Here is a 19,638-nt window from a genome sequence, read left to right on the forward strand (position 1 = left end):
GTGAAACAATGAGCTGTGCTACCACTTATCAAATTGATTGTTCCCCTATCAAAACAAAACAGGCTGGCTTTTTTGATGTAATTTCAAGAGATGATTTGAAATGTCATGTTGCTGCGAGCCAATTACCTTCCGACTGGAGTCACGGTCAACAGAATACGTAATTAGCATGAGTTGGGGAAGGCTGCTTACTGCTAGTATGTTAATTAACTGTCTTTTGTCATAAAACAAAAAGGTTGCACGGTAGGTTTTGAAATAGGTCTTTTTTATTTACATTTCTTTGTGCTTATCAACGCGAGGCATGACAATGCAAAAGAATAGAACATTTTCATTCCACGCCTTCAAATTAATACTCAGCTGCAAGGCCAGGCATCACGTGCAAACTCAGCACCATTCCCCTCACTCCTGTCCTACCCCAACGTATTATATTACTTGTGGAGTTCAATTAAGTATCAAGTAAAACTCAACTGTAAGAAATACTACGCTCCACGAAACAAATCCCCTAATAGGCTTCTTTGGAGCTTCCCTTGCTTCTGTGCATCCTGTGGGGACTGGACAGTGCGTGGCTGCCCTGGGAATTTCACTCAGGTGTCATCTATTTCAATCCTGAAATGTGGAGAGAATAAACCCACCATCAAATGGTGTGGCTGCTTTTCCCTCACGATGGTGGAGGGAGGATGGATAACGGGCACCTGTGGGCTTGTAAAGGCCTCCTGTCTGTGAGTCCAGGGCTCGGTAACTCATCTGCCGCCTCCTCTCCTCTGGGAGAGCCTGGCAATTCCACATTCTTGATTAAGGAACCAATTCCGTCTTTCTTGAGCTTTAATACATTCTGGAGGGAGCTATCATCAGTAACTGACAATTAACAATCAAGTTCATGGCAGCCTCGAGTCACGGTTTGACGTGCCTATTAGTAAACTAGCTTCTAGTTTGGAGAACAAGTTGGAAATTTCCAGAATTTGAATACTATCGTTCCCATTGCCTAATGGCCTTGTTTTACCTGCAAAGGCAGGGGGGCCTCTCTTGGACATCCTACAATCTTCTATGAGAAATGTGTTGCTATTTTGTAAGGGTTTGGAAACTCTTTTCTTCAGTTATTTTCTTGGAATCTGGGTCCTCAAGAGTCATTAAAAAAACACAACTCCTTGCTATTAGACATAGTAAGTTCACTTTGCATTTCAGATTTTCTGTCCTAATTTGTTTCCATTTGTCAACAGTTTTCTTCCCAGTTTTTGACATCATTAAAAATACTTTAAATGTAGTATAAAAAAACATTAATTGGATGAGGGGCAATGGTTTTTGTTGGGGGGGTTGGGTTTCTGATTTTTGTGATGTTGGGTAAGGAATCTTGGGGTACAGATAGTTGACAGAAAGGAACCCGGGTTCAGCGAGGTGGAGAACACTGAGTTTCTGATAAACTCTTCACCCCTCTGCAGGAGGTTCTTCTTTTTCTGTCAATTTAAACCTTTATCATGAGTTGTGATGACAGTTTTCAAAGCGGTGGATGGGGGAGAGAGAACCAGGATGAGGATGGCTGCTTGAGAAATATGGCTCGTTACGTAGTAACGATAGTTAACCATCGCTAAGTGCTTTCGAGGTGCAAGGGCAGTACTAACCCCAATACTGTCATAGACTTAGCATGTGAGGGGGTACACAATAAAAAATTTTACTAATTTCATGGCTGGGCATGGAAATTCTGGAGTGTTTTGTAATCCAAAGGTGACAGAACCCTAGAGTTGAATGAAATCTTATGCCTTCATCCAACCTCCCTCCAAGTGAAATTCTTCCTACCCTGGCGTTGACCACTGAAATGAAATTCCTTTCAGGAATGAGTCTCTTTGGGGGAATTGAGGGAAACAGGCAAATATAGTGCAGAACTTCTTAGACGCCAGCTGAAGAAAACTTAGAATTCCTGATGTTTGGGTGCCATCATTACTCTAAAGCTAATGCACAGTTCATAGATAACGGGAGATGCCACAACATCCAGGCTTTGGTCACCTAAGAGGATGACACAAAGTCCATACACAGAGACGTCTGGAAACAAGTCCACCTGAACTGGAGACCTGGATGAGTCTTCATCACAGATCATCAAAGAAGCTAACATGAGCAATTTAGAGACTGCACATCAGGTTAGGTAACAAGTACAAAAGTTTAGTTGTCATATTGATTCCCAGCTCCGGTCCCAACCTAACCGCTTCTCCGTGCAGAACATCACTGTGCATATCACCAAGTTTCATCTTATGTGATTCTGCCATAGGATTTTTTTCCTAATTTTTTTTTTCCTCAAATGGGAAGGAAAGAAGGAAAGTAGTTAAAAAGAAGGAAGAAGAAGGGGAAGAGAAGAAACTGTTAAGTGGCTGGTGTTGCCAGGTGCCGAGCTGGTTTACGTGTGTGCATGGGTACTGCCCAGGTGCTGTGCTAGGTTTGTGAATTACCTTGTTACGTTCCCACAACCATCCTGCAAAGTGAGTACTATTTTTCCAACTATGTCTTTTTCTAAATGTTAATGGTAAGTCAAGAAGACTGAGAAAGAATCAGTAATTAAGCCAAGGCCCTGAAATTAACCTTGACTCTAAAATTCTCCTCCTTCTCACTATACAAGTCTGTTTGGTGTTTTTGTGATTGTTTTAAAATTTCACTGTAAATTCTGAACTGAATAAGGGTCTGCTTTGTTATAGCAAAAGAAAAAAAAAGACCTCTGGTCATCATCATTAAAAATAGAACACCAAGTACACACACACACACACACACACACACACACACACACACACACACACAAATAGAATACTACTCAGTCATGAAAAAGAATGGAATTTTGCCATCTGCGACAACATAGGTGGACTTGGAGTGCATTATGCTAAGTGAAACAAGTCAGACAAAGGCAATTACTGTATGATATCATATATATGTGGAATCTAAAAAATACAACAAACTAGTGAATATAACAAAAAAGAAGTAGACTCACTGATATAGAGAAGAAACTAGGGGTTACCAGTGGGGAGAGGGAAGAGGGGAGGGGCAATATAAGGGCAGGAGAGTAAAAGGTACAAACTATTAGGTATCAAATAAGCTACAAGGATATACGGTACAACATGGGGAATACAGCCAATATTTCATAATGACTATAAATGGAGTATAACCTTTAAAAATTCTGAATCACTATACTGTACATATAATATTGTATAGCAGCTATACTTCAATTAAAAAAAAAAAGCAGAACCTCATGGATTAGGGCCAGTAATAGGCACCAACTTGGAAGTAGTGACATGAGTTACACTCCACCCTTTGAAGTCTTGCAGATTAGGGATTTAGGAAAAGCTGGGTGACAGGAACATGTTTGTGCTGCATCTGAAATGTTTTCTTGAAATTTAAGACAAATCTAAAGCAAATCAATGTGTTCAGAAAATAGGCCATATTTTTCCTCCTTAAATGCTAAAATTCTTCAGAAATGTTTCCTTTGGGCTTTCAACAAACCTGGACGCCTGCTGCAGGAAACAAATGCTAAACTAAAAGCAGGGTCTTGGTCGGGAGATGGAACAAGGAGTGGGGCATCAAGGAAGAGGGACGATCACACTCTTCCTGTGAAGGTCGCCAGGACCTATGGGAGGCAGGAGGTGGCATCGCCAAGGGGCGTGGGGTGAGCAGCCCTCACAGACATGCGGCTGAAATATCAACCAGGCAACCCGCGTGCCTCCACCACCTTTCACAGAGCTCAGCATCTCTTTATGTCAGAACAAACTGGGCATGACCTCAAATCTTTCCTCTTTTCTCTAACTTCTATATGATGAGCATGAGGAATGAGGAAGAGAGGGACAGAGCAGAAGAGAGGGCCAGTGCAGGTCACAGGAAAGCACTGGGACACAGCAACGTGCCTTAACACTGTTCCTGGGAAGTCGGAGAATCTTTTATGAGAGCGGTGCCCACGAAAGCAGAGCGACCACAAAGCCCAGTCACGCCCCACCCCTGGCCGCGTGCAGACCACCAGGGATCGAGCCCCTTCCCCAGACTTGCACGGGATGCTTCAAGACGTGCATCGATGCCCTTGTGCAAGGGGCAGGAACACCCGATTCTGCCCCCATGCCGTTTCAATTGCTTTCTGTTCCTGTTTACAACCTGCATATCTACGTTGAGAGCGTGGGTGTCATAATACAATCCCAACATGACTTCACAGTGGCAAATATGTCCTATGTGTTAAGCCTCAAAGAAAATGTAAAGTTTGGGAACAGCCTGGCTGGGAAGAAGGCAAGACAGAGCCTGAGGGAGGAGACACAACCTTAGAGACACAGACTAGGGAAAGCCTCAAAATGTTGCTGACGAAGAGACAGAGCAGCACACTGAGTAAGTGGGTCAGTGGTAGAGGGCATACAGCATGTATGTGTGTCATATATATACATACACATAGGCACATACATATATATACATAGACACAGACATACATATATATACATACACATAGACACAGACATATATATATACACATACACACATGTGATATACATAAATACACATACACACATATACGTATACATATATATGTATTTTTGTTTAAGAATTAGCCCATTTTTCAAAAAACAATGCGTGGGAACAGAGAAATAGATGTGTATAGAAACTAACACGTAACCTGCCTTTATGCATAGCCCTGATCAAAACACACTAGATCGCTGGGCTCTGTTTTGAAAAGGAAAACAAATCTGGAAACTAAAGAGAGTCCAAATGAGTCAAATATTGGATGCCTGGATGCATTAGCAGACACATGAAGAACTTGAATTCAACAAAGATTTCTTTTATAAACAGAAGGCTATGGCTACCCTTGAGGAAGTGTTTGGTATGGGAGAAGATGGAACCTATCAGATAAAATAGGATAATATAAATACTTCATTCAGTCGTTATCATCTCTCTTTATGATGATGAGAAGACATTATTATCATATTTTTTTATTCTAACTCATAAAAAATGGTCAATCTTCCACATTTGTAATGGGCTACAACACACTAATCTTAGTTGGGCATAAAGCTCATACAAACCACTCAATATTTTCAATATAAATGTAATGACTTCTGATTTTAGGGAAAAATAACAATGCTTAAAAAAACCCATCACTGGTTAACTCTCACCTCTCCTACTGGTCATTTATGTAAGTATGTGCACTTGCAAAAAATAAACTTTCTGCATATTCATTATGAAGAAGACGGATGATAATCAGTAGGAGAGACAGCACATTTCTTCTTGAGGATTAGGCTCCAATTGGTTGAATTTCAACATCAACCTGGCAATTTTACTATTAAGTCAGCAGAAGTGAGTTCTTATACACTATGCCACTTACGGCCAGAGAACATCAGGCAAAGGGAAAAGAACACGCTAGAAAAATTGTGCATTATTTCTGGCATTAGTTAAAGGAACAGAACATTATAAGAAAAAAAATACAGTACCATTGATTTTTACAGGTGTTTAATACAGATAAGCTGAAAAAAGGGTTTCCATTTTAAGCCCAGTGATGGCTAAAGATGCATTCAAATATGTTCAAAAGCAATCTAAAGTCTTCTAAAATAGTGTTCAAGCTATTCAAGCAAAACGTAAATAGTTTTTGTCGTGGGACTGAGGAAGGCAGAACAAAAACAGAGTTCGAGGGGCTGACTCTGGCCTCTGTAAAATCATTAAAACAGAAGTAATACTGTTTATCCATTACATGATCACAGGTTATTTAGTGAAAACAGTAACAGACTGTCCTTAGAACGGTAGGAGGCATAATTACCCTGGACGGCTCCAGCGCCCACTCTCAGGAGAAGAGACAGAAAGACACAATCAAGCTTAAGGTTCAAATAGATGTTTAAGAGAGTCATTGTGTAAAGAAACTAAATCCAGGATGTTTTACCTCATCTGTTTTTAACACATCTTTAAGAGTTCATTTACAAAGAAGAGGAACCCTTTTGCTTTTATCTGACAACGCTCGAATGAATACATTTAAGTGCTTTGCAAAAAAGCAAATTATAAAAAAAGTTCACATTGCCATCATCGCTGGATGGCTAATGTTTCTCTTTAACTTATTCTGGGGGGCCACTGTCCCCCAATTTCTGCAGAGTTGTTTGTTGACAGTAGACTACATGACGAACAAAGCAAAAGAGATAGCAACCATTTACGATCACATAAACAGAGTGCTCATAGATGCTGCGAGACAGGGAGAGAGCTGTTTGCTTTTGGCATCCTCACTGTGTGCTGAGATGCATCTTCTCATTAGCAAACAGCCTTTCTTTCTTAGAAATACGTTTTGATAACCCTGGGACAAATACAAGGCTCATTTCTAAAGTCTGGATCCCTGGCGGTGTATTTTTACCGCCGCCCCTCCTCCCCGTGACCTTGGCTGGGTGTCATCTTCTCTGTCCTAACTGTTAGAATCACGTCCTAACTGACCATCGCGTGCTCTCGTGGGAACACAGGGGAGGGGGCAGTGTGAGCCAGAGCCCCTACAGTCAACTGACCAATAAACGTAAGTTCAGTGCCCGTTTTCTATGCCATCTAGCACTGAGCCAGGGCTGACATAAACGAGGGTAGGAAGGGCTCAGCGGACAAATATATCCCTCTCGTAGCAGGTGTTAGAATAATTACAACACGTCATGTTAACTAGGACGAAAGAACGCTGCACGGCTGAACAGTTAAGTCAAAGTACTGCGAAGTATGAGCTACAGGAGAAGCCAAGCTCAGTTGGACAAGCTTATTGTGAAGATGCCCAGTCACTAACAGATCCCGTGAGCTGTGACGGCTGACTCATGTTCTGGAGATGCTAAAGTGGAAATCCCAGGACTCAGAAGCCGCTGGTCGTTAGACACGTGGTACAATCAGCTACCAGTCAGAGCAGTGAGCTTGACAAGCCTGGTTAGTGATACTTTGGAACACTCAGTGGCTCAGCTGGGATCATGCCTCAGAGTTTCCATACGAAAAATGTCATGAGACTACTTTATGTCACTAGTGCTAAAGGGACAGGTAGAGGCAGTCTCGGGAATATCAGGAGCTTAGTAATATTTTGGAATATGGTTATATCTGCAATATTACAGAACTTAATTAAAATGGATGGGGGAGCATGAGGACTAGGAGGGCGCTGGAATTTATATGACACAGGGCTATATTATCAATTTTGATTCTAGATAGATGGGGCGATGGGGCATTAAGAATGCAAGTTTTGAAACAGACTCACAGACGTATAAAACAAACTCATGGTTACCGGGGGGTGAAGGGGTCGAAGGGATAAACAGGGCGTTTGAGATTTGCAGATAAGAACTACTATATCTAAAATAGATAAACAACAAAGTTTTTACTGTATAGCACAGGGAACTATATTCAATATCCTGTAATGACCTATAATGAAAAAATATGAGAACAAATATATGTATGTACACGTATGACTGAAACATTATGCTGTACACCAGAAATTGACATAACATTGTAAACTGACTATATGTCAATAAAAATTTTGTTTTTAAAGAACACAAGTTTTTTTCTTTCCCCAAAACAACTTTAGTGAAGTATAGTTGATTTACAATGTTATGTTAGTTTCAGGTATACAGCAAAGTGATCCAATTATATATATATTATATGAATATATATATTCTTTTCAGACTTTTTTCATTATAGTTTATTGCAAGATATTGAATATAATTTTGAACCCAGAAAAATCAAGGTCCAAATCTTTGCCTGACCAGTATCAGGCAACATTTGGTAGACCATTTAATTTCTCAGGTGGCTTGTCTATAACATTGGGACATAGGGAAATTGCACTGCCCAGGGATGTTACAGTGAAGCTCACACAGGTTGATATATCCATGAAACTGCCCACAAATGCTTACGCACTCTCCGTAAATAATTGTTATTGTTATTCACCTGGGTTTATCCCAGGCTGTCCTGCTTGCAAAGGAGGAAAATCATTCAGTAAACATACTCACTCCCTTGGGAAAGAATTCTTACCACTCCTGTGAATTTGAGGAAGAGCGTCTGAGTTGCATTAACTGGTGTTTATTAATGTATTATGAACCTCTGCCGTGGCATCTGATTCACAATAAAAAGATTAAGCCGACTAATTTGTCATTTATTTTCCAGTGCCCGCTTTCCTGCCTGAAGCACCACTGATATCCCAGGAGCTCGTCAACCCAATTATTTCCCATTTTGCATTACTTGCTGAAAGTAGTGCTGATGTGCCCAAAAGGCTTTGCTCCTTGGCAATGGGAGGAAAAAAAAACCACAAAAATGGAAAAAAACAAAAACAAAAACAAAAAAACTTCTGCTCTACCCACCTCAGTGCTGTTGTCATTTGGTGAGTGGAAACACCCCCGGACCACTGGGCCATATCTAGTAATCAAACCAAATTAGCAGCCTGAATGAACTGTGGACACGAGCCACAGACCTGTGCTTACTGGGTATTTATTGGGGGTGGAAGAGAATTCCATCTGTAGAGTGAAATTCACAAGCTAGAGGGAGCTGAATTATAGGACGCCTATAGACACAAACCGTTTTCTTTGCTTGTTTGGGGAGTGTCAAAATCACTCAAGAACTGGGGAATGCAACTTTTTTTTTCTTCTCAAAAATTTAATAACCAGTTGTTTAGCCAACTCCAAATACGAATGTGCCAACTAATGTGTGAATGCAGACACAACTCATGATTAATAGAAGAAACATAAAGATTCCTCATTGTCTTTTAATCCAGCCTTAGAAATGGTTTTTAACCTTAATGTGTAATATTTCTGCTACTTTCTTCAGTCTGTTTCACTTTGGAAAGTGCTTTTTGCTTATCCCAGGAGTTTCTGTATGGCTTAAGGCAAAATACTCCAGCGCACGTTCACAACTATGAACTGTAAACATTTTTCTACCTTATTCTGCCCAAGGCTCAGAGCTAGTTTAAATGTCTGTGAATAGTTTCAGAAGCCGACAAGACTCCACAGAGTCACAAAAAAATTATTATTTTTTGAAAAAACTTGTCGATTTTACTGGCAATGTAAAATTTATATCTTAAAAATCTGATAATTTGAGCTGTGGGGAGATAATGACATAAAAGTTTATTTTTTTTAATTTCAACTGTGATCAGCTTCAAGGATGAGGTGCAGCAAATTAAATTAATCTCCATGAGGTTATTTCTTACCATTATTTTCTGAAATCTTCCCCTCCCTTTAATCAAGAATAGGAATGTTAAGGGCTGGATGCAGGGAAGAAGCATTAGATTAGTGGTTAGCATAACAGCATGAAAGCCAGGAAACGTGAATTCTATTCTTGGCCAAGTGGTCTTAGGTGAGCTCCTGATTTACAGCCTCAGTTTCTCCACTTATAAACAGAACGTGCTGCACTTACCACAAAGGAGAGCTTCACAGTGGAAGTACTGTTGAGTGCTGACTGTGTGCCAGGCACGAAGCTAAGCTCTTTAAAAGGATTATTTTCTTTAATCCTTTGAAGAAGATAATATTATTATCCTAACTTTACAAGTAAGGTAACTGAGGTCCAGAGAGGGTAAGTAAATGGCCCAAGGTCACACAGCTAGGCACCAACTGCAAAGGCTGAGCTCGAACCCTGAGGCAACACTGTCTCTCCAGCCCAGTCTTCAGCCTGCATCTGGAAGGGCTTCAAGGGGCTATACTACATACCCAGTCCAGAACATGTTCAGAATAGGGGTCCAGATGTTCCCTCTCCTCTCCAGCCTCTGCGGTTGTTCTCCCAGATCCACACACTGTGGACCACTCCTGCCACCTGCCTTGCGGGGAGGACCACCCAGGCTGCCTGGCTGTGCTGCACCTGGCAGTCCCCACACACCACAGTTGCTACACAGCGGAGCTTCATCTGCCAGCTGAACCCGAGCGAGACCTCTGGGTCGGGTCGAGTGCAGCTGGTGGACAGAGGCTCAGGTTTCCGACAAGCTGAACACAATGGAGCAGGGCTGTCACACGACCGTTACGAAAGCACATGCTCGCTGCTCATTTTTCTAGCACTGGCTCATAGACTATTTAAAGCTTCCTCCTTCCCCCACCCTTACTTGCACGCCTTCCTAGGGGTAAAGTTCAGCCAGGGGAGGATCGGCCAGATGTTATCTGGTGTCACTATTTTCTTTGCAAAATGAGGACGAAACACAACCAGAAACTGAGTTCCAGAGGAAAACTATTACAGTTGCTGACAGCATGTCTCCCAAAAGGCACACTTGCCGAGCGTAAAGGAGCCAGGCTGGGACTCCTCCCTTTGAACCTGGTGTTCTCGGGAAAAACCAACTTGAACTTGACTTCCACAGATGCTAATGACAGGCCTCTCTGACGACCAGGATTCATCCTCGGTATCAGAGCTAACTTGCTAGAACAGGAGCAAAGGTTTAAAAGGTCTTAGCACACTGTATCTCTGGGGTGCTGTAGGAAACATGGCTTAAAATTGACCGTATCAGTGGGTGTTTATTAGAAACTGTGGTCATTTAACACATTTCATAATTGTGAACTTAATAAGAGCTACTGATCTTCACATTTCATGACTTTGGTTAAGCAGTGAGGAGTAAAATGATGCCTTTTGTACTTAAGCCAAAAACAAATAAGCAACAAATAAGGAATGCTGGAGCAAAAGAACCAAAGTTTTGGGAACACCTCAGTCCTTGAATGTGTCTGGAATAAGGCTGCAAATGGTATACACGAACTGTCCTGAAATTTAGGAGTGTTTACATGCAATTAATTGCTAGATCACTGTTTGCACGTTTAAAAGAACTAAACTGGCTTAAGAGAAGCCTGGTATCCACTAAAATCTAGTTAGAAGGAATAGAAAAAAAGGAATCATACATATGACTTTTAAAATGGTTGGAAAATTTCTCCCTGTAAAAAGGCCTTTCAAAGATGGCAAACACTGACGATTTGCCAATAAAGAAGAGTGTCTTTCGAAACAAGTCATTTAAACAATGTGGAACATGTATCAAAGCTTCCTTATCTTATTTGTGGTTTAGAGAAAACAGTTTTTGATCTTTTTGTATTCGGTACTCTTTACAAAACACTGTGCTCTTTGGTTCAAAAATCAAAACTAAATTTAAACAATTTGGTAGTAAAGCATCACATAGTGCAAACTGTTGATATTAAGGAAAAAGAAAAACAAACAAAAAAAACCCCCCAGGAGCTTAGTAAGTCAATATAAAATAGACTTCCTTAAAAGAGGAAATACTTTGGGGAAATATACCCAAGACACACATCAAATAATGTCTGAAAGTTCTGAAAGACCCTTGGAAACAAACTCTTCTTCTTCCTATAAATATTGAAAAAACAGCTAGAAGATGCAAATGAACTACTGAACTCAATCCTCGGTCTTTAAAATGCATTTCAAGAGAATAGTCAATGTATCATCTCAGTATGAAAAAGATGTACAGTAATAGCATTTTGAAAAATGAATTAAGAACACATTGTCATCAACTCCAGCAAAAATAATAAAGGTAGAAAAGATTAAGAGGCAAGCTGAGCTTTCAGAATTGTAAAATGGGTTTATAGGTCTTCTAATAACAACTTTTGCTCAAACCTTACATAAATAGGCTTAGGTGATACAAATATTATGTGGGCTGTGTGGACACTCCCAGGTTCCTAATCATGTTTAGGGATTACTTGATAGAACAGAGACATTTCATTCCTATTGGGCCGAGGGATTACTGCAGAGAAACATCTAATATTCCATTTTTTAATTTCATGCATTTTTTATTTACCTTTAATGATGCTGTATATATTCATCATCCTGAAATATTAAAACAGTATGAAAAAAGTAATAAATTGGTGGAAAATTTAGGGAATAGGAATGCAACAGCACGCAAATCATACACTATCAAGTGCTTGATACACATTTAAAATTACTGCCTACTACGGCAAAGCCAAATTCCTAGCAGATTTCTGAAGCACAAAGTCACAATAAGAAGATCAGCAGAACAGACTGAAATAATAGAATATTCATCCCTCTAATCCATATGCAATTCTTTAGGGCTTTTTTTTTTTTTAACAATGCATATGAGGTCTGACTGTATTCAGGATTTAAATAAGTTGTCTCTCTCCTTCCTTCTCCTCTCTATTTTTATTTAAAAAAAAAACTGTATATACAGTGATCATTTCTGCACTGCTGCACCACCGAAGACAAGGTTAGCCCGTTTCCTTACACCTCAAATGAAACAATAGCATTTTAAAACAACAAATGTGTTAAAAGAAATACAACTTATTCATCCCACCAAAATGTCCTGAAAGGGGTTTTTTTTTGGGAAGAAGGGAAGTTGGTGTCATTCATAGGGGAAATGATGTTCTTGTCATTTAATTACCAGTTAATGAACTGATATAACATTGCATTTAAATATTGACAAGAAAAGCAAAACGCTGGCATTTCATCTCTGCTTTACTCACCTTCCCTTGAAGACAGATGAGACTGTCTGTCTGTTAGGCATTAAGATATATTGTCACGAGTGATATCATGTGGTATTTTTCTTTCTCTTTCTGGCTTACTTCACTGAATACGACAATCTCCAGGTCCATCCATGTTGCTGCAAATGGCATTGTTTTATTCTTTTTTATGGCTGAGTATTATTGGGAAGGGATAAATTTGGGAGTTTGAGATTTGCAAATGTTACATAGCCACTATATGTAAAAATAGATAAAAAACAAGTTTCTTCTGTATAGCACAGGGAACTGTATTCAATATCTTGTAATAACCTTTAATGAAAAATAATATGAAAACAAATATATGTATGTATATGCATGACTGGGATATTGTGCTGCACACCAGAAATTGACACATTGTAACTGACTATACTCAATTTAAAAAAAGAGATATATTATCAAGAGGAATAGAAAATTACAGAGGAATAAGCCATCATCCCCTAATTTGAGGTGAGGTCTTCTGGGAGTGTGCCTGGAAGGCTGGGAAAGGGCAAGCACACGCTGGACATCAAATGACCGGCAGTCACTTCAACTGACAGGTACTTGGCAGCTGCATCCTCAACCTCTTAGCCCATATTCTAGTGCCCTAGGTTAGCAGAAGTTGTCTTCCAGCAGGTGTGGGGTTTTTAAATTATCTTCTTCAGGCTTCTTTGTATATTCTGATTTTTTTTCCTTTTAAGGAGCACTTACGGCCTTGTAACAAGGAGGAAACCCAACATAACAGAAACTACCTAAAATGCTAGCTATTTTTTAAAGTCTCACACATCTCTCCTTCTTTACGAGGCTTTCTTTCATTCATGCAACAGACCTGGTCCCACCTTTGTGCTAAGGTTGTTAGCAAATTTCTTATGGCCCAAATCACATTCTGCCTTGCTGTCTGGTCCTTTGCCTCATAAGCATGCCTTTTGTAGGATTAAGTCCTTTCAGGGCAAAGGCTGGGTCTTTTTTCCCATTATTTTCTCTCTTGCAGGACTGAACCCAGCTCCTTCCACCTAGTGGGCATGTAGTAATTTGTTGTTGTTGAATGAACTACAACTAGTCTTATTAAGTGTTTTTATTTCTGTTATACTCGCTGTCTTGCAGCTCACTACTCCAATTAGACAATTCTACCAGTTGTGAATGAGGCCAGTTACCATGAAAGACACTAAACGCAGAGATACAACACCTTTCGGAAAATGAACTGAAGAGGATTTGCTTGTCCCACCACCTCAAACAGTGAGCCTAACAGAAAAAAAACAGTATGCCGCTTGGCAGAACGCTGAAAACATTTACAGAAGTAGGGCAGATGCAAACAACACAGTGCTGGAAATAAAAATTCCCATTCGCACCAAGCAAGAGACAAATGTACAGGAAGTGAAGGGGGTTCATGGCCGAGAGAAGGGAAGAGTTCTCCACTTTACTTCGGAGAGAAAAATTGGAGTTTCTCCAGGGGAAGAGATGCCAGCACACCCAAACCTAATAAATATAAAAGCAAACCTGCTGAAATTTTCAATGGGCAGGACAGCCTTAAGGAAGTTCCCACATGCCAGGCTACAGCTCTTAAAATCCTTTGCCAGAGGAGGGTATAGCTCAGTGGTAGATCTCCTGCTGAGCACGTAGGAGGTCCTAGGTTCAATGCCCAGTACCTCCATGAAAAATAAATAAATAATAAACCTAATTACTTCCTCCCCTCCAAAAAACAAACAAACAAACAAAATTAAAAAAAAAAATCCTTTGTCAACACCTCTTTGCATTTGCTTGGCAGTAATGTGTCTCCGTTTCTCTCTAACCCTCACAATGCATTCCGGGGGCATGATAAACTGAGAACCCATCCAATTTTAATCCAGTTTCTTCTTGAAGATTTGAAGCTTATTCCTTCGTTCCTCTTTGAAGACATTAAGACACTTGGAGGAGCAGGGGAATATTCAAAATAAGGAGTGATGAATGGCAAGAAGAAACGAGGAGAAAACAACGTATTAAAGCGAATGTAAATTGTAGGAAAAAAAATCAAACCTAATGTCTTCTTACACCCCCTCCATCTTATGTCAGAACAAACTGCCTTCAATTCTGATTCTGACAGGATGATCCTATCGACGACATGAGAGTGTCTTTTTTTAGCTTAAGTTCCCATGCCACTAAGCTTTTCAACTCTAGCCAATCATTCGAGAATTCAGTAGTGGTCTCAAGTTCTTGGATGAACCAATCCAAGATGTGTCCACCCAGAGCAGGCGGTTCAGCTGCTCTGAGATTCTTTGCTGAGTACATCCAGCATTTGGCTAAAGCCTCTTACAGACAATATGTACACTGCTTTGCCATTCACCACCCAGACTTATAAGGGTTAATAAATTGGCAGATATTTATAACTGGTGACAACAGGTCAATCTGTTGCATATGATGTGGCAGAAACAGTGGTAAGATTTAAATTCCGTACCAAGTGCCAACTCCCTTCACGAAAGCGTCTTCCCTTTCCCATAGAAGTACCCCTTCCCGGGTTCATCCGCTCTCTTTATGGTTTCATGAACTTTGCTTTCCCTACCTTTTGTGGGCTACTAATATTTGATCAGAGTTTTGGAGGAAAATATTTCTAAAATATGAATAAACTGCATTATGAAGTTTTTGGAGAGCGTGACTTGGTTTCATGGATTCAGTTATATGTGTGTGAATTCACAGAAAAGTCTGAGCTAACAAGGACATACCAGCGTTAGGCCAACTGTCACAGACAGCTGGAAAGAGCCACCGGCAACTCCGGTTGTCACCCTTCTCACCTGGTCTGCTCTCAACTCCTGGGACAGATGTGTGCTTCCCTTCATGAGTAAATTCAGATTTCTGTCCTTCCAGCCCCTACTGTCTCTTTTTTTGAAATTGCTATATCGTAGGAGTTTCAACTGACTGGAAAATATTTTGACTGTTTTAGCCATTCAAGTCAACCAATTGTTGGGGTTTTGTGGGGTTAATAATGGTCAAATATTGAAAATTCCATATGATTCCACCTTCTATATTGCCTCCTCTGAGTCCCACAAAGGTATTTTGTGGCAGACACTGTTACCTCCATTTTACTGATACTGTGTAGGGTCACGTGACTACCCACGGATGAAAGCTGGGTCTACACGGGTGCAAAGCTCAGGCTGCTGACCTCCAAGTGGCATTTCCTTCCCTACCATCTGGCTAAGCAGAGTGGGAGTCAGAAATCTGGCACAAACACATCCACCCTTTAGACACCCTGGCATGATAAATCACAGGATCTCAGAATGGGACCACCTTACTCTTTCTATCAAGATGAAGATACATTTTTAAGAGTTCTTGGAGGATGACACTTGTTGATAGTTAATTTCAGCCCAGGTGTAGTTATGTCCTGTGTCCAAGCAGCTTTAAACATCACTGTTCTGCCAGAGGTGATAGGTGGGCAAAATGGGTGAAAGAGGTCAAAAGGTACAAACTTCCAGTTATAAAATAAATACGTCATGGGGATGTGATGTGCAGCCTGGGGACTAGTTAACAATACTGTCTGGCATATGTGCAAGTCGCTAAGAGAGTAAATCTTAAAAGTTATCACAAGAAAAAAAAATTGTTAACTACCTGTGGTGGTGATGGATGTTAACTAGAAAAAAGTCACTGTTCTAAAATGGAGTTTCCTTAAGAAATCATGATATTCTCTGAAAGCCTGGATAGACGAGAAATTGTATAAAATAGCTAGCACCTGGAGGAAACCAAGTTTTTAACAAACCCAACTAAAATCGTCTCAAGCATAAAAGGGATGGCCGGCATCAAAACATGTCTCTTGTAAACAAACAGTGGTATCAAGGCTGTAATTACCCTTAGCAATGTGCTCACAAATTAATAAAGTTTAGAAAATGTTCTTAAAGTGGTAAATATTCCCCCCAGTTCTTCCCTCTTAAACCCTTCAGTCCTGACGGCAGACACCTGTTGCTGTTTAGTGTGACTCAGGCAGGTGCGTGGAAGGCTCATCTCCGAGCCGTCGAGGACTTCTGCCACTTCGTTGGGCTGGGGCTGCTTCCAGGTATCCTGCACGGATGAGCGGTGTGTCCCTTCATTTGTTTATATAAACGGGCCAATGGCTGTTGGAACACTTGAGGGCACTTAACTAAAGCAAACAAAAGCTCCTGAACTTTAAATATCCAACAAGAGGAGCTATTGACAAGCAGGACTTTGCTTAGCAAAGCTCAGTGCCATTTGGAACCTTAATATAATCTTCCAGAGTTACAGAGAAGGCCCTGCAACCCAGACGCTTATCTTAACTTTGGCTCCACGTAGAAGACTCCATCCTGATTTGGGACAAGGTTCAAAAATAACGCCGCCACCTAGCAGCTCGGCTCGCGTTCTTTACCTGTCCTTGGGACTGAAGGTGCGTCTGCCCCATTACAGAAGGGAAAGAAGAGGGTCTTCAGCCTGCATCTGAGCCTTCCAGTTTTTTGATTCCCTCCCACCCCTCACTCCCTAAACTCCAGGATATTTCTGAGGGAAATCCTGTGAGGACAACCTCAGATTAACATCAGGGTACCTGGATTTCAGTCCCAGCCATTATCATCTGAGAGATGGTGCCTGAGTCACGAACCCTCCCTGAGAACCGTGTCTCTGATGTGTGAAAAGTGGGAGCAGGACTGGATGTAAAGGCCTCTTTCGACTTCAATAGTCAATCACTCTACTCTTTAATGTATTTACAATGACAAAATCGATTGATTGATTTGTATCGGTGGCTAGAGAAAGCGCGCCACAGTACCGCTGCACTGCCGGGTACAGAGAATATTCCCAAAGAGGGACAATGGATTCACGGCATTGCTTCCTTTACATCCAGAAAGAAACTGCGTGTTTCTCTGGGGATTTTTGGAGATGTTAAAACTGCAATGGCACCGTAGATGCTTAAGAGTCACTCTATGTAGTTCCCTTTGGAATTCCATAACCTTACTTTAGTTATTGCTTGGATATAGCTTTGTCTTAGTGCCAGGAGGAAAACGCAAAGGAAAACACATTATGTTTAAGAAATTTAACCTTATTTCCATCCTCCTTTCTAGGCGGACCAGTAAGTTGAGCCCCAGTTCTTCCCAACCGTTAGGTTTTCTAATTTCAACGGACTTTATCTTCTTGTTTAGAGAGTTCAAGCCACCAGGCTTCTGGTGGGACTGTAAGCTTTCTTTATAGAATTCAAGGCCTTAGACTAAAAGGCATTTTCAGGGAAATCCAAACCTTCCACTAGCTACTGGCTGATGATTTTATATACAGTGCAAAAAGCATTAAAGTAATATTCTCAGCCTTTGCTGGTGATCAGCTGTTCTCCATTACAATGAAAGATAAGTCTGCTTTGTATGCACACCTTAAAACACGCATCTGGCTGGAGCTCCACAGGGCATGGGGACAGGTTTCCAACTACAAGATGTTTCTCTTATTTATCCCTTTTTTGATAAAACCACGTGTACTTCTAACGATGGAGCAGAGTCCCGAGAAGTTGGAAAGTGACATTCTTCCCTCCTCATTCTTCAAGAGCTTCCATGTTAGGGAGCAATGCCCGGGGTCTTGTCAAGTGCCTCTCTGTGTTTTAAGCCTCTTCTCCTTTGTAAATGCACTTATTTTTATTTTTCACAAAGTCTGTATTAGAGAGGATATGAACTACTGAACGATAAAACCTTAGGCACAAATCCTGCAGGGAAGAGCTTTTGAAATTCTCCAACACACTAAGTTATAATTGGGTTTTAATGCATAAAATGGCTGAGTAATTTAAATGTTTAGAAAAGAAAATAGTCTTTCCTAGAGTTTATGAAGTGGTAAGCCTATTTCTTATAATGATTAACTGTGAGTCATCCTTTTAAACATGAGCATCTACCACCATATGCTCCAGATAAGAAACGCTGGAGACACGCACCACTGTGCAAACCAGGGTCTCCTCGCGCCAGGCCTGTGGCACATTTTGGCCTGTGAAACGAAGATGGGGAAGTAAGAAACCACGAACCACACTGAGATTGCGGTCTACCGGCCCCACCTTACTCGTCAAAGAATAATGTTTTAAAAACATATATTCAGTATCTGTCTGCATGTGGTTCTGCTGATGGTACTTGAAGAGGAGGTCAGTAGCCTCTAGAATCTGTCACAGTCCTTCAGAGGTCTGTCCTTGATAACTTGATCCATCTGCCTCTCTTTGTCATCAGGTTCTGACCCCAGCCTGCGACAATCATGACAGTCACGGTCTCCCTGCTTCCCCACTTCATGACAAGGGATGCAGAAAGCACGGGCGTCACCGCCTTTACGTGCCAGTTCTGAAAGCTCCTGGCCCAGAGACAAGGCCTTCTTACACATCCCTCCCGCCCCTGCGGGCAACTCTCAGATGGAGAAATCCTTGGCCTGAAGCTCAGGAGGACGGTCTGGGGGACTGAGCGCCACCACTACCGCTTCTGTACCTGAGTATCGCTTAGATGTTCTCCTTGTGAGAGGAAAACGGTCACATGTGGACAACGATGCTCACATCGGGTGGCTCTGAGCGTCCAGTAGGATAATGTAATGCAGCAAAGGCAGATCATGAGGAGATTTACAAGTGCAACGTGTTACCGTAAGGGGAGTCAGACCTCTGAACTTGTGAGCGGCATTTCAGAGACTCAAAGAAAAGGAAAGGACAGCCTGGAAATCGGGGATGGTGGATTCTGCAATACAAATAAGCTAATAAATGAGTGTGACACGTTAGTTTGGTTCCCACGGATGCTAGCAGTGTACAGAGCAGGTAGAGCCAAGCAACCCAGGGTTCAAATCCAGTCCCTGCCACCGAACAGCTATGTGACTTCAGCAAGGCCACCTACACCCTATGAAGCATCTTAGAAGGAGAAGGATACTAAAGTCATAAGACTCCTTGGCAACAGCATCTTAACAAGAACCGTCTGGAAATGTAACGAAATGGTTTCGTCAGCCCAGTGCTGAATGGGTACAAAGGCGTAGGCGGATGTGACTCCCATCACTTCCTTCGTCCCCCGATTGAAGCCGGATCCATAAGCTCTTCGGTGGCAAAAACTTCCCAACCAGTGGAGCCAACCCACTGAATTGAAGTGGCAATCAACGTCGATTTTGCAGCCTCTAGTTGGGAGGATAAACCCCCACTCAAGTTTCTTACATTTCCCTTGCTAACAAAACTGGGGAAGCAGCAAGATTTACCTAAGTGTCTCATATGCTGAGATGTAAAGGGAAGGTGGATGGAGTTACTTTGACTTTAAGCAAAGCTCTCGTGATAAAGTGCTCAAGTCACCACGACCCAAGAAACGTTAAAGGG

General features: G+C 41.3%; 1 protein-coding gene across 11 annotated transcripts in view; it reads right to left on the reverse strand.

Annotated features, from left to right (window-relative positions):
* The window catches only part of ESRRG (estrogen related receptor gamma), a 580,276-nt gene that overhangs the window by 286,395 nt on the left and 274,243 nt on the right, over positions 1-19,638 (reverse strand). Inside the window, exon 1 of one of the 11 annotated variants that reach the window (XM_074351613.1) lies at positions 9,618-9,868. The exons of 9 other annotated variants lie outside the window; for them this stretch is intronic. In XM_074351613.1, coding sequence (XP_074207714.1) covers positions 9,618-9,631 — 14 coding nt within the window. In that variant the 5' untranslated portion in view covers positions 9,632-9,868. Of the gene's footprint in view, positions 1-9,327; positions 9,526-9,617; positions 9,869-19,638 lie in introns of those variants that run through there. One more of the 11 variants, XM_074351618.1, reaches the window with a different exon arrangement.

Source organism: Camelus bactrianus, chromosome 23 (assembly GCF_048773025.1).
Source record: "Camelus bactrianus isolate YW-2024 breed Bactrian camel chromosome 23, ASM4877302v1, whole genome shotgun sequence".
Lineage (NCBI taxonomy): Eukaryota > Metazoa > Chordata > Mammalia > Artiodactyla > Camelidae > Camelus > Camelus bactrianus.